We start from the raw sequence: 11580 nt of genomic DNA on the forward strand, positions 1-11580 counted from the left end.
ACAGAGCAGACGTGGGTTCTGGGGTGCCACTGCTGGCCCTGGAGCCATGCAGTGCAGATAGGGAAGCACAGGCTTCAGCCTGAGAGTTAAGCCGGGGCTGAGAAGCTGCTTTGTGGGCACTGAAGGGCCACCACAGGAAGCGACACCTGTGGGAGCTGTCTCTGTGTGGTGGGAGCGTATGAAGGCTGTTCAAAGTGTTGGCGGCATTAAAGCCTCCTGACAGGGCACAACGGGTTCCAGGAGAAATGCAAACCCAAGCGGCCTCCTCCGCCCCCTCCACACTCGGGACCTGCACCTTGGACCTTGGCAGCAAGCTGCTACACGAAGGGGAGGGAGTAGGAACTGAGCCAACATCGGACACACGGCCGCGGGGACGCAGCTCCCTCTGGCGAGCCCGGGGCTGGCAGCGCGGCGGGCGCTGGGTACCACGACCGCAATGCCCACGGGGCCGGCGGGGCTGGGGCTGAGGACAGAGCAGAACCTTTGTGGACCGCGCTGCTGGAGATCCCACCGCCTTGGGACGGAGAGGGGCTGCCCGCCCCCTGTCCCCGTGTGCCCGCCGATAGGTGGCGGTGGCGGATCTTGCTTGGGGACAGGCCGGGACCCGCGTCGCAGCTGGGAGCAACCTCGTCCCACAGCGAAGCGTTCGCTTGAATCCTTCTCAGCAGCTCTGCGTCGGGACTCACCAGTGAAGGGATTGGGCTGCAAAATGCAGGTGCCCCCCACTTAGGCCAGGTGTGGTCACCTCGTGATGCAATGGGGCAGGATTGAGGATGGGGTTGTGTGATCTCCCCGAGCACTGAGTGCTGCTGCAGGTCCCCAGCTGCCTGGTCCCTGCTGTGCCACAGGGAGTGGAAGGGAGAAACTGGAAAAGATGCTGGGGAAGGAGAGGAAAGCAGAGCATGTCTGCGATGCTTCAGATGGATCCATGCTGCTCCTATGTGATCCTGAGTGTGACAGAGAGGCCACAGGAACATGGCTGTGATGGGATGTGAGAACTTTTCCTGGGAGCCGCTCAGCTGCTGCTTGTCCTCAGCCAGGAAATGTGAACAGAAATCAGAACCTGAGCCCATGCCCATGGTGGACCTGAGGTGTGATGGTTCAAGCCCAGTCTCCTCACCACAGCCTTCCTTTGCTTTAGGCCAGCATTTGTTTTAGGCTTTGTAGGGTTTTTAGGCCCTGGCTGGAATCAATCATCAATTTCCCTCTCTGACTCCCAAACAAGAGTCAATCCAATCTGCCTTTTGGACCAGAAAGAAACACCTCCACCTTTTGGCCACGGCTTTCTCCTTCCCCAACACCCCTCTGGCCGCACCACCACCGCTGCAGCACCACGCACTGCGGAGTCCCAGCAGCACATCACACACATGGCCTCGCGCAGGGCGCGATGGGACGAGGTACGTCATGGGCAGGCGCTGCTTCCAGGGCAGCCACGCAGCCACTTCCCCCCATTGTGTCTCCCCTCCTTGGGCTGCTTGGCCAATCTGCAGTCTCCCATCATCTCCCTCCCACCACCACCGGCTGTTCCTCCTCTTCAGAATGTTTCGCATCCACCACCCTGCTTGCAGCTTACCCTGCACTGCCCTGTCCTCCCCATCTGCTTAGGGAGCCTTGGGTGAGGGAGATGCTGAGGGGTCCTTCCCCCTGAGCTGGGCTGGTAGGACAGCTGGGATGTATCCCAGCAGACTGGATCATGATGGTGGACATCCAGAACCTCCCACAATACTACACCCACGCCTACAGCGATGCTCGGTGCTGTTGGCACTCCATAACGCTGCTGCTGCACGACATTGCTGTGTAAGCCAGCAGGGTCTCCTCGTGCTCCTTTGCTCTGCCTGAGCCCCCATGCTCAAGACTTGGCCACAGATACGTGCATCCCACCCAGAGCCTCAGGGTGCTGCTAGATGAGGCGGATTCCCAACAAACCATCACTTACTTGGAGGGGATGCACTAAGCAGGCAGCTCTCTTTGCACACCCTTACTCTGGAGGAGGCTGTACTGCGGTTACCATTCTTCCATCTTGCTCACTGAGGCACGAACTCACGCAGGTCTCCCATTTCTGCAAACAATATGGCAGAACACAGAGGGGAACACATTTCTTTCCTTACATCCAAGACCAATCTCGGAGCAGGGCTGCCGTGCCGGTAGGACGTTACCTATATTTGTTCTTGGCTATCCTGTTTCTACCCACGAGACTGCGGAGCCTCTGCCGCTCAGCTCCGACGGCCAAGAGCCGAGCGTGGGCTTCCTCTCCCGCGACACCTCGCTGCCACCCGGCAAACAATCGCTGGGCGTGCCGCATCCTCTTCCCAGCGCGGCTCCAGAGGCCTCGGGGTGCCCGTGGGACACGGCCACGGCGAGCCGTACCGAGCCGAATCGTGCCGAGCGTCGGGGCTGCAGCTGAAAATTTCTCCGGTTCTTTCCGAGTGCGCGCTCACCCCGCACGGTGCAGACGCGCAACGTTTTAGCAGCGTCAACGGCACCTCTGAGCCGGCTGCGGGACGGACACATTGCGGGAGCGATCCCCGCGCCGTCGGGGCTCCGCGGACAGGCATCCGCCGGGCTCCGCACGGCAGCGGCACCGACCCGAGGGCTCCGCAGTGGGGCCGCGCCCGCGGCTGTGCGTCCCCGGACGGGATGGGACGGGACGGGGATGGGGCGGGAGCGGTCGCCGGGCAGTCTTGAGGGTCTCGTCCACCCCCTCCCCCTGCAGCCGAGCGGAATGGTTGAACATGTAGCAATAATGCCCCGGCATTCAGGCTGCCCGGCCCGGCCGGCCCTAATCAGCGGCCCGCGGACCCCCCTCCTCTCCCCCTGCGCTCAGAGAAAGGGGAACAAAACCCAGCACGTTTCTGCAGCCCCCGCGCATAAAGCGCCGGGCCTGGGCCTCAGTGGGGGGCAAAGCGGCCCGTCAATCTCGGCGCCGGGGCCCCTTTGTCCCTCGCCTCCCTGCCACACCTTTTGTTCCCGAATCCAATAAGCGCCTATTCCCGCTACCTTCCTCGGCGGCTCCTTTCAGCGCCGGCCCGGCGGCCACAATGGGCCGGCTCTGAGCTGCGCAGCCCCATTCAGCGCCTTGGCACGCTCACAATCCGCCCGGGCCGCCCTGCCCCGCGGGCACGGCGTTGCGAGCCCCGCCGGGCATCGGCCGCCGGGCGAAGGAGGAGTGGGCGGCGGATATTGCACCTGGTTTATTGACTGACTCCGCGAGCTGGCGCTGGCAGAAATCGATACAGAGTAGATAGAGAGAGGGGCCGCGGGAGCCCCGGGCCCCGCCGTCGGCTTTTTACAAGCGAAGCTGCTCCGGTGGCACGGCGCGGTCAGCTCCGGCCAACCCGTCGCGGCGGCACCTCGGGGCGGTGGCACTCCGCTGCGGGCTCGGCCCGTCCCGTCCAGTCCCGTTCCGCCGCTCCGCTCCGTCCCGCGGCCTCGGGAAAGAGCCGGGGTCCCGCCGCGCCGCCCCTCCGCCTTCAGTCCGCGGGGCGTAAGGGCGTTGCGGGGCCGCGGGGCCGTCGTGCCGGTCCGCTCCCGGCCCTGAGTGTGTGCGGGCTACCAGGCCCGGATGCCCTGCAGTGCGCCCTGGCTGCAGGACGGCCCTGCCGCCGCCTGGTGCAGCGCCTGCCCGCCGCCGCCGAAGCCCCCCAGGCCGCCCACGTTCACGAAGGGGCCGGCGGCCGCCGCCGGGCTGCAGGCGGCTTGCACCGAGGCCCCGCCGCTGCCCGCCGGGTAGGTGCAGCCGTAGCCGGGGTTGTAGGAGGCGGCGTTGCCGTAGCCGTAGGCGGGGAAGCCGTTGTAGGAGTAGGGCCCGTTGTACGCCGAGCTGTAGCCCTGCGAGCCGCCCAGGCACGGCTTGCCGTCGCGGACCAGCACGGGCACGGCCACCCTACGCGGCGGCGGCGGGGCCGCGGGGCCACCCAGCTCCAGCGACTTGTCCTGCCGCTGCCGCTTGCACTTGTAGCGCCGGTTCTGGAACCAGATCTTCACCTGCGTGGAGGTGAGCTTCAGGCTGCTGGCCAGGTGCTCCCGCTCCGGAGCCGACAGGTAACGCTGCTGCTTGAACCGCCGCTCCAGCTCGAAGACCTGAGCCTGCGAGAAGAGAACGCGCGGCTTCCTCCGGCTCCGCTGCTTCGGCCTCTCCGCCTCCTCCGGCTTCTCCGCGGCGTCCAGCGGTTTCTTCAGGGCGCAGCTCTCTGCACGGGGGAGCACAGGTCACGGCTGCGCCGGGCCGTCTCGCGGGGAGGGGGCCCCGAGTCGCGCACCGCCGCCCGAGACCGTGCCCGTCGGGGAACCGCGGCTCGGGCTGGGAAGCAGCGCCGAGGAGGGCGGAGGGGCCGGGAGCGACTCCGCGCCTCCGCGCCGGCGGCGGAGCTCCCACGGGGCTGAGCCACGGGCACCTGTTCGTCCGCCGCCTCTCTCCCACCGCACCGCACCGCACCGCGCCAGGGCCGGGCCTCACCCGTCCCGCCAAGCGGCGGAGCGTGGGACAATCCGGCAGCTCCGGATCGCGGCTCCGCGAAGGCTCCGCCCGGGGTCGCGGAACGCGGCGGCGCGGAGGTTGGGTACGGGCAGCTCCGAGACGTGCCAGTCCCCGCTCCAGGTGCCCGGGGAACGCGGCGGGGAAAGGGCTCGGCGCGGCGGCGGGGCAGCGCCGGTACCGGGGTTCCGCGGCTCGGAACGGACGGCGGGGAGCGAGCGCTGCGGGCGGTGCGGGGAGCGCGGCGGGGTCGGTACTCACTCGGGTCGCGGGCCGTGGGGTCCAGCTCCTCTCCCGGGCCGGGTGCCTCGCAGGAGCCGCGCAGCACGGCATGCACGTAGCTGTCGGCGGAAAGCCGCGCGTCCGCCTGGCCGCCGGGTGTTGCCACGGAGCTCAGGTAGGACAGCTTCTCCTCCTCCTCTTCCTCCTCTCCGTCCGAGAAGCGGGCGCCGTCGGCGGCCGCCAGCAGGCAGGCGGCGGGGTGGAAGTGGTGCTCCAGGTGGTGCGGGAGCTGGGCCCCATAGTGCGGGTCCTGCTGCTGCTGCTCCAGGTTGAGGATGTCTTTGACAGAGAAAGGGGTGGAGGTGACGGGGCTCGGTAACATCATCGGGGCAGCGCGAGCGGCCGGGGAGTCCCGGGGGCCCGGCGGCGCTCGGGCTGCGGCTCGGTGGGAAGCGCCGCGCCCGGTGCGGGGGGAGCGGGCAGCGCCGAGAGACGAGGGGCCGCGCCTGCTTCTGTCTAAGTTGCCTCCATTAGCCCGGCGCTGGGGGTCTGCGTTTTGTTACAGCTTCTGCAGGGACAGCCAAGGGCTCGGGAGCCTCCTCTGCCCCGGGCCGGCACGTCACGGCAAGGAGGGGCCGGGGGCCGGGGGCGGCCTCGCCATTGGAGGGAGGGGGAGGCAGAGCCGGCCCCCTGCCCGACTCCGGCCGCCCGGCCAGAAATAGCAATGTATTAAGGCTGCGCTCGGGGAGGCCGCTTCCCCGGAGAGCGCCCCGCCGGTCCGGCACCCGCCCGACGGGGCTGAGCCCGCGGGCGCGGGGTTCGGGGACCCCGGAGAGAGCCGCGGCCGCCGCCGCGCCTCCCAGTGCTAAGCACGTGTAGGTAGGTAGGGACCCCCGCCCGGCGCGCCCCGCTGTTCCCCTCCCGCAAACGGCTCGGGGCGAACACGTGCGGCCCCGCAAGTGCCCCGCTGCCGAGTTCGCGGTGTCCGGGCGGGCAGTAGCCGTGCGACGTACACGTACCCGACGTCCTCCGTGTTTTCCGGACCCCCGCTGCCCCGCCAGTGCTCCCGCATATACCTCGGCACTGGCGCGTCCCCTCCCGCCCGCACGGGCTCCCCGCAGCCGCCGTGCTCTGCTCCCGTCCGGGGACCGTGCGATACTCCGCCGCGGCCGGATCGGGTCCCAGAGCTCCGCCAGCGCCGGGCCCAGGTGAACAGGGCCGGGTCGCGGCCGGAGGGCATCCTGGGGCCGCGGCGGCGCGGGGTAGGGATACGGAGAGCTAACCCGGCCCATTCGGCGTTTTCTTTCGTTTTCTTTCGTTTCGTTTCGTTTCTCTCGCCGGTAACGGGCGGGCGGCGGCCGAACGGAGCCGCCACGACACCGTGCCGGCGGGTAACGCAGCGAGCGAGCAGCCCGCTGCCCGCCGAGCCGCTCCACACCGAGAGTTCCCCGGGGCCCGGAGCTGCGCCTCGGCCCCACCGAACACACCGGTGCGGTGCGGCGGGCGGCACCGGGACCCCATTACGGAGTCCCGCGGCCCCAGGGGCGCTCGAAGGGCTCAACGTCGCCACGGAGCGTGCATCGGGCGCGCCAAGTGCCGGGCGGGGGGGGCCGAGTGGGAAATTTCGTTGTGATTAAAATGCTGCCGCCCCGCAGGACTCGGATCGGCGCCGAGGCGAGGCGGCGGGGAGCCGGGCGCACGGCGGGCAGGTGAGTGTCGGTACCTTTTTCGGGTCGGTACCGGGCGGCGGCTCCGCCATTTACCGGCCGTGTCGATACCTTCGTTTCCCCGCGTCCCACCACTCCGACCGCAGCGACGAAACGCATTTGCCGGCGGCGCAGCCCCGGGAAGAGGACCCACGTTCCGCGCAGATGGCCGCGGCTCGGCTGCTGCCGGTCCCGTTCCCCTGGCGGACACCGAGCCTGCCCGGGCGCACCGCATCGTTCCCCGCCGCGCCTCCTTGAAACCCGCGCGGTGATTGCTCTGGATCGCTCCCTGCCCGCTCCCGGGGCCGCCTGCCCTTCTGTCCTCAGACCACCCGGTTCCGACCCGCACCGGGAAACGCGCTCGCCGTAACCGGGTCACTGGGGGTCCGACTGAGCGCTCGGCGCTGTCCCATGCCGCCAGTGCGCGGAGGGAAGAAGCCCCGCGCTGCCGCCGGTCCCGGTAACGATTAGCGCCGTTCAGCGTTCCGTCCGCCGCTGGCCTCGTCCCGCTTGCGGCTCCCGGGGAGGTGCGGGCTCGGGCTCTGCGGTCTGTGCACGGGGCCGCACTCACCCGGAGCCCGCAGCCGCCTTTTGGCGAATTGAGGGACAGGGATTGGAGCAGGGCGAGACTGTTGTGCTGGGCCTTTTACGGCCCTGAGTGGACCAAGAATTAGGGCCCTATTTTTCCAGCCATCCCCAGTTTTCCAACCGCCGTGCCTAGGGCTCGACCACGGGCCTGGCCGAGCCTCTGCCCACGCTCCTCATCCCCGTGGGTTCGCCTGGCGCCAGCGCGCTGCCGCCCGCAGCTGCGGCCCGGACGGGCCAGGCGTGCCCCGCGGGCACGGGGAGCCCGGCTTGGGCGGAACCGGCTCCCCGGGGCGGCACGGCGGCTGGAGCGGTTCTCCCGTCGGCACCCGCTTCTGCCGACCCTGGAGAGAACTCTGGGGACGCGCGTCCCGGGGATGAAGGCGACGGGCGTGGCAGCACCCACGACCCTTCTCGAGGCTTTGTCCCCTGCCACCGCTCCCGGTGCTCTTTTCCCGCATTGCCGGCTCAGGCTTCGGCGCGGGGAGAGCTGCGGTTCCCGGCTGGGGAAGCCGCGGAAACGGGGTATGATCGCGCCCTGCTTGGGCCGGGCCTGTCCCGTCCGTGCTGGGGCGGCCGAGACGAGCGGTGGCTTCCCGGTGCGGTGCGACGGTGCGAGAGCCGGGGCAGAGCGCAGCCCCGGTACCTGCCGCCGGGTGTCAGCCCCGGGATGCGGCTACGGGGCTTTCCCAAGGCGGCCGGGCCGGGGTCAGCGGGCTATTAATGGTTATTTTATTTATATCATTAGCGGCGTCCCCTGAGCTCTGTTTACAGCGGGGCCTTGTTGTCCCGGCAGCTCCTGCGCTCTGTTTAGACAGGGGATTATTGTAATGGATGGAGCTCGCCGTACGGATGCTGCGGCGGAGCCAAGCCCCCCCCTCCCTCCCCTGAGCCGAGGAGGGGGGAGCAACCCTGCGGCGGCCGCTCACATCACGGAGCCGCTCCGAGAGCCCCCCCCCCAGCCGCCGGGGACCGAGCGCGGGCAGCCCGGTAGCACGCTGCCTCTGTCGGGGGCCTCGCTCGGGGCGATGCTATCAGCCTCGGGGCCGCTAATTGCTCCATTAGTCTCGCGGGTGCCGAGTGCTGGAGCCGGCCCCGCGCTAATGGCCGTAAACAAACAAACACGCTAAGCCGGGCCTGTCTCCGGCCCCGACGGCCGCATGGGGTGCGGCCGGGCACGGCGGCGAGGCTCCGGCCGGCTCCCGGGGGAGGGGTGGGTACCGTCGGTCTGCGCCCACCTGCCCGCTGCCCCGGGCGGCCCCGAGCTCCGCGGGCCGGTGGGGGCCGGTGCGGGTCCGTGCCGCCGGGAGCTGCCCCCCGCGCCCGGCTCTATTTACACAGAGCCTGCCCTTGTATAAACGCTGTGCGCCGTGGTTTATCTCAGGGCCCGTCTGTTTCTCGTTCTCTGTCAGCAGCGCTCGGTGAAGGATGGCCCTTTCCCAGGGGCTCGGCCCTGATTTATGTGAGAACCGCAGCGTTCCGGGGACGCCCCCGCACGGCGGGGCCGCTCGCGGGTCCCGGGACAGTGCCCGGCGGACGGTACCGGAGATGCCCCGCCGCTCCCGGCCCCGCACGCCCGGCCACCTGCCGGCTGCCCGCCCGAGGTCCGCGCACCGGGCCCCGGCCTCTGCACAAACCGGCCCTGGACGGGACACGCTCCCCTTGGCACACCCGCCTTGGCACAGCCCTGGCCCGCTGCCTCCCAGGGTAAAAAACGGCTTTAACCCAATTCAGCGCTTTCCCAGCAACGACTCTTCCACTCCTGTTTCAAATGAAATGTGTTCTGTATTCCCTGGGCTCAGCAGTCACGTCCAAGGCAGGGATGCTGTATGCTCCCCCAGCAGCATGCTGCTTTTGTCCCCCCTGTCTGGTCCCATTTCCACACATCCTGCCACTGGATTGAACACCTGCCCTTGCCTCTCAGGTCCTGGGAACCCCTGGTTTGGCTTTGCCAAGAATAGCCACCCTTGCAGTGCCCATTTTCTGGAGAAATATGTCATTGCAAAACTTTATTTTATTTTTTTATTTTTAATTTAAGTATTATTATTGTTCCACTTGTCATTGGCTGTTTTGCATTTGCTTCACAGTTCTTGCAGGGATGTACGGTTTGGAAATGTGTCCCAAAACAAAACCTGCATGAGAAATGGTTGTTGGTTTTATTGTTTTTTTTGTTGTTGTTGTTACTGTTTTTTCAAAGGGTCATACCAAGAGTTTCTATGCACGTTTCAAAGGTGGGAGCTTGAGGTAGGGGATCAGAGTGGTGCTGAGTACCAGCAGCTGTGTGCAACATTCAGCACTCAGCACTTCTGGGGATGAGAGTGTTCATAGCAGAGTGCTGGGTTTTGACCCTAAAGGGAAGGTTGTCCTTGGTTTCAGTGTCTGATGGGGCTCTGGAACTGAGCCTGACATCTTGAGCTCAATGAGAGCCAAATCACAGGAGCAGGTAAAGGTCATCTCCCATCTGAAGCAACACAGGATAGGAAATGTCAGCACCGAGGACCCCCTCCTGTCTGCTTTTATTTGGCTTCTCTTGTGCACGAAGGATACACAGGCTTGACAAAGCCACCCTGCTGCACAGCACGGCCCTGTGGCTGTGGACGTGCAGAGGGTTGTCAAACATCTCTTCCTCTGGAGGAGAAGCTGTCATAAATCACAGTGTGTCATAAAGCACAGTGTGCTCCCACAGTGAGGAGCTCCCGTGCCGGGTCTCCTGTTGAGGACACCGCCACCAACACACGTGCACCAGTCCTTCCCCAGAGCCTTTGCTCTGTGCTTCAGAAGCCATCGCTGCCTGTTTGCGTCCATGAGGTTAAGAACCAGGGCTGAAATTCATCCTTCAGCAGAGGCCCAGCACAAGGCTCACTCGCCGCTTCCATCCGTGGGCCTGTGTACCACTTGTGTCCCATAGGGCTTAAGTGGAGCCTAAGTGGACCCCGGGCCCTGCGCTGGCGTCCGGCCCGGTGCTGGAGTGCTGCTCCGAGCCTGGGCCTGCAGCTCTGATTCATGCATGTAATCCTGCTGAGGTCAGCGGGATCCATCCCGCTCCCACCGCAGCCCGCGGGATGGTTCACACGAGAGTAGCAGGGTCAGGCTCTGTGTTTGCATGCACTGTTGAAAATGGAACAATTCAGATTAAACTAATTAAATTTTAACAGGTCTGGAAAAGCGTTTTATTACATAATAAACAGGGGGGATTAGCCATGTCAAGCTCTGCTCTGCGTGTTCCTCGCTGGCCGCGGCACTTGGTGTTCCTCTTGGCTCGGGACCTCCCCACGCTGCTGCCGGGGCCGGGCTCCGATGAACACGCGGTGTTAGGGGTGCAGCTGCACGCTGGCTGCCTCTCCCCAAAGCATGCTGGGTGCAGTGCTTCTCCCAGCCCAAGCAAAGCCTTTTCTAGAAGAAATTTCGCAAGCTGCTTGGCGGCTGTTTCCACAGGCGGCCTTTAGAGACGCGGAAACCCTTGTGCTGCAGCACAGGCGTGCTTGGGGGGAGCAGGCAGCCAGGCTGAATCCGCATGAGGTGCTGACACGTCTCATCTTGGAAACAGAGCTGATAAGTTGCTCTCGTTTAGGGCATCTGCCCGGCAGCCAGTCCCCACTTCTGTCACTGCTTAATCAGGATTCCTCCGGCTGCAAGTAGGGCTTGTTCCCATGCGAGTGAGGCCAGCCTGGAAACAGCTGCCCCCAGAGTTGGCAGCCATGCACCAGCAATGCCATACGTGGCGCTGCCAGAGTGTTTGTGGGGTAGCCAGACTTCCAGAGGGTGCAGCAACCAGCCTTCAGCAGAAACCTTGCTGCAGATTTGTAGTGATCCAGGGTGCATGTGTGGTGCAGAGCAGAGCAGTGGCATCTATGTTGGCACTGCACAGGTTTGGTTGCTCTTACTGACTGGCTCCAGGGGCTGCTGCGCAGCTTCAGCTGCTGAGCCTGTAGCTCACTGCAGCCAGCTGAGCAGCACTGAGAACAAACACAATGCACCTGGAGCAGCCTTCCTGCTTACCTGCAGCCAGGAGAGGAGCGAGCTGGGAGGATTTTGTGTTCTCTGTTTGCAGTGGGTAACTACAGGTGGCATGGCCTGGTGTTCTGCACGTGCTCGCACGGGCGAGCTGCGGGTGTTGTGTTTTCCTCTGGAAGTGAAAGGGCCGCTGGGGTGGAGACTGCAGTATGCTGAGGGGAAGCAAAGGAAAACAGCTCCCTGTCTGGCTGCTGTGGCTGGAAAGGTTAATGGTGGAGCGTGCACTCATGCCTTACGCTTTTAATAAACACCCATTCTTTCATTTTCCTTTAAAGCAGTTTTTGCGTTTTGCTGTTGCAGCTTGTGCTCTCCCTCCTGTGCCAGCTCCTCATCGCTCAAATACAGCGGCTCCTGGCAGGTGGGAGATCTGAATGTCTTTGCTAATAGTTTATCTCTGAGCTTGTCTTATGAATTCTCCTGGTAATTACTGCGCAGAAATTGTTAGTGTATCTTGATGAATCAGAACTTTCTAACAACAACTCTGGATGAAATTATAAACTGTTTTTCTATCTTGGAGTGGAGACTTGAGAGAGGATTCCTAATTGTACTTGCCCCCTCTGGGGCCAGGGCTGGATTATC

General features: G+C 65.2%; 1 protein-coding gene across 1 annotated transcript; it reads right to left on the reverse strand.

Moving 5' to 3' along the window:
- Window positions 1-2516: 2516 nt before the first annotated feature.
- On the reverse strand, window positions 2517-5441 carry NKX2-3 (NK2 homeobox 3). The gene is made up of 2 exons (XM_065745997.1): window positions 4736-5441; window positions 2517-4190 (listed from the first exon to the last, which is right to left on the reverse strand). Exons 1-2 carry the CDS (start codon window positions 5079-5081, stop codon window positions 3550-3552), a joined length of 987 nt encoding a protein of 328 aa, XP_065602069.1. The 5' UTR covers window positions 5082-5441; the 3' UTR covers window positions 2517-3549.
- Window positions 5442-11580: the final 6139 nt, after the last annotated feature.

This window comes from Cyrtonyx montezumae, unplaced genomic scaffold (genome assembly GCF_038088225.1).
Source record: "Cyrtonyx montezumae isolate F1298 unplaced genomic scaffold, pur_monq_1.0 scaffold_4, whole genome shotgun sequence".
Taxonomy (NCBI): Eukaryota; Metazoa; Chordata; class Aves; order Galliformes; family Odontophoridae; genus Cyrtonyx; species Cyrtonyx montezumae.

Bases quoted from the DNA above. Each gene is read 5' to 3' on its own strand.
- NKX2-3 (XM_065745997.1), bottom strand. From the start codon at position 5,081: ATGATGTTACCGAGCCCCGTCACCTCCACCCCTTTCTCTGTCAAAGAC. The intron at 4,191-4,735 runs GTGAGTACCGAC...TCCCCCGTGCAG, and splicing joins CCCCACGGCCCGCGACCCGA to AGAGCTGCGCCCTGAAGAAA.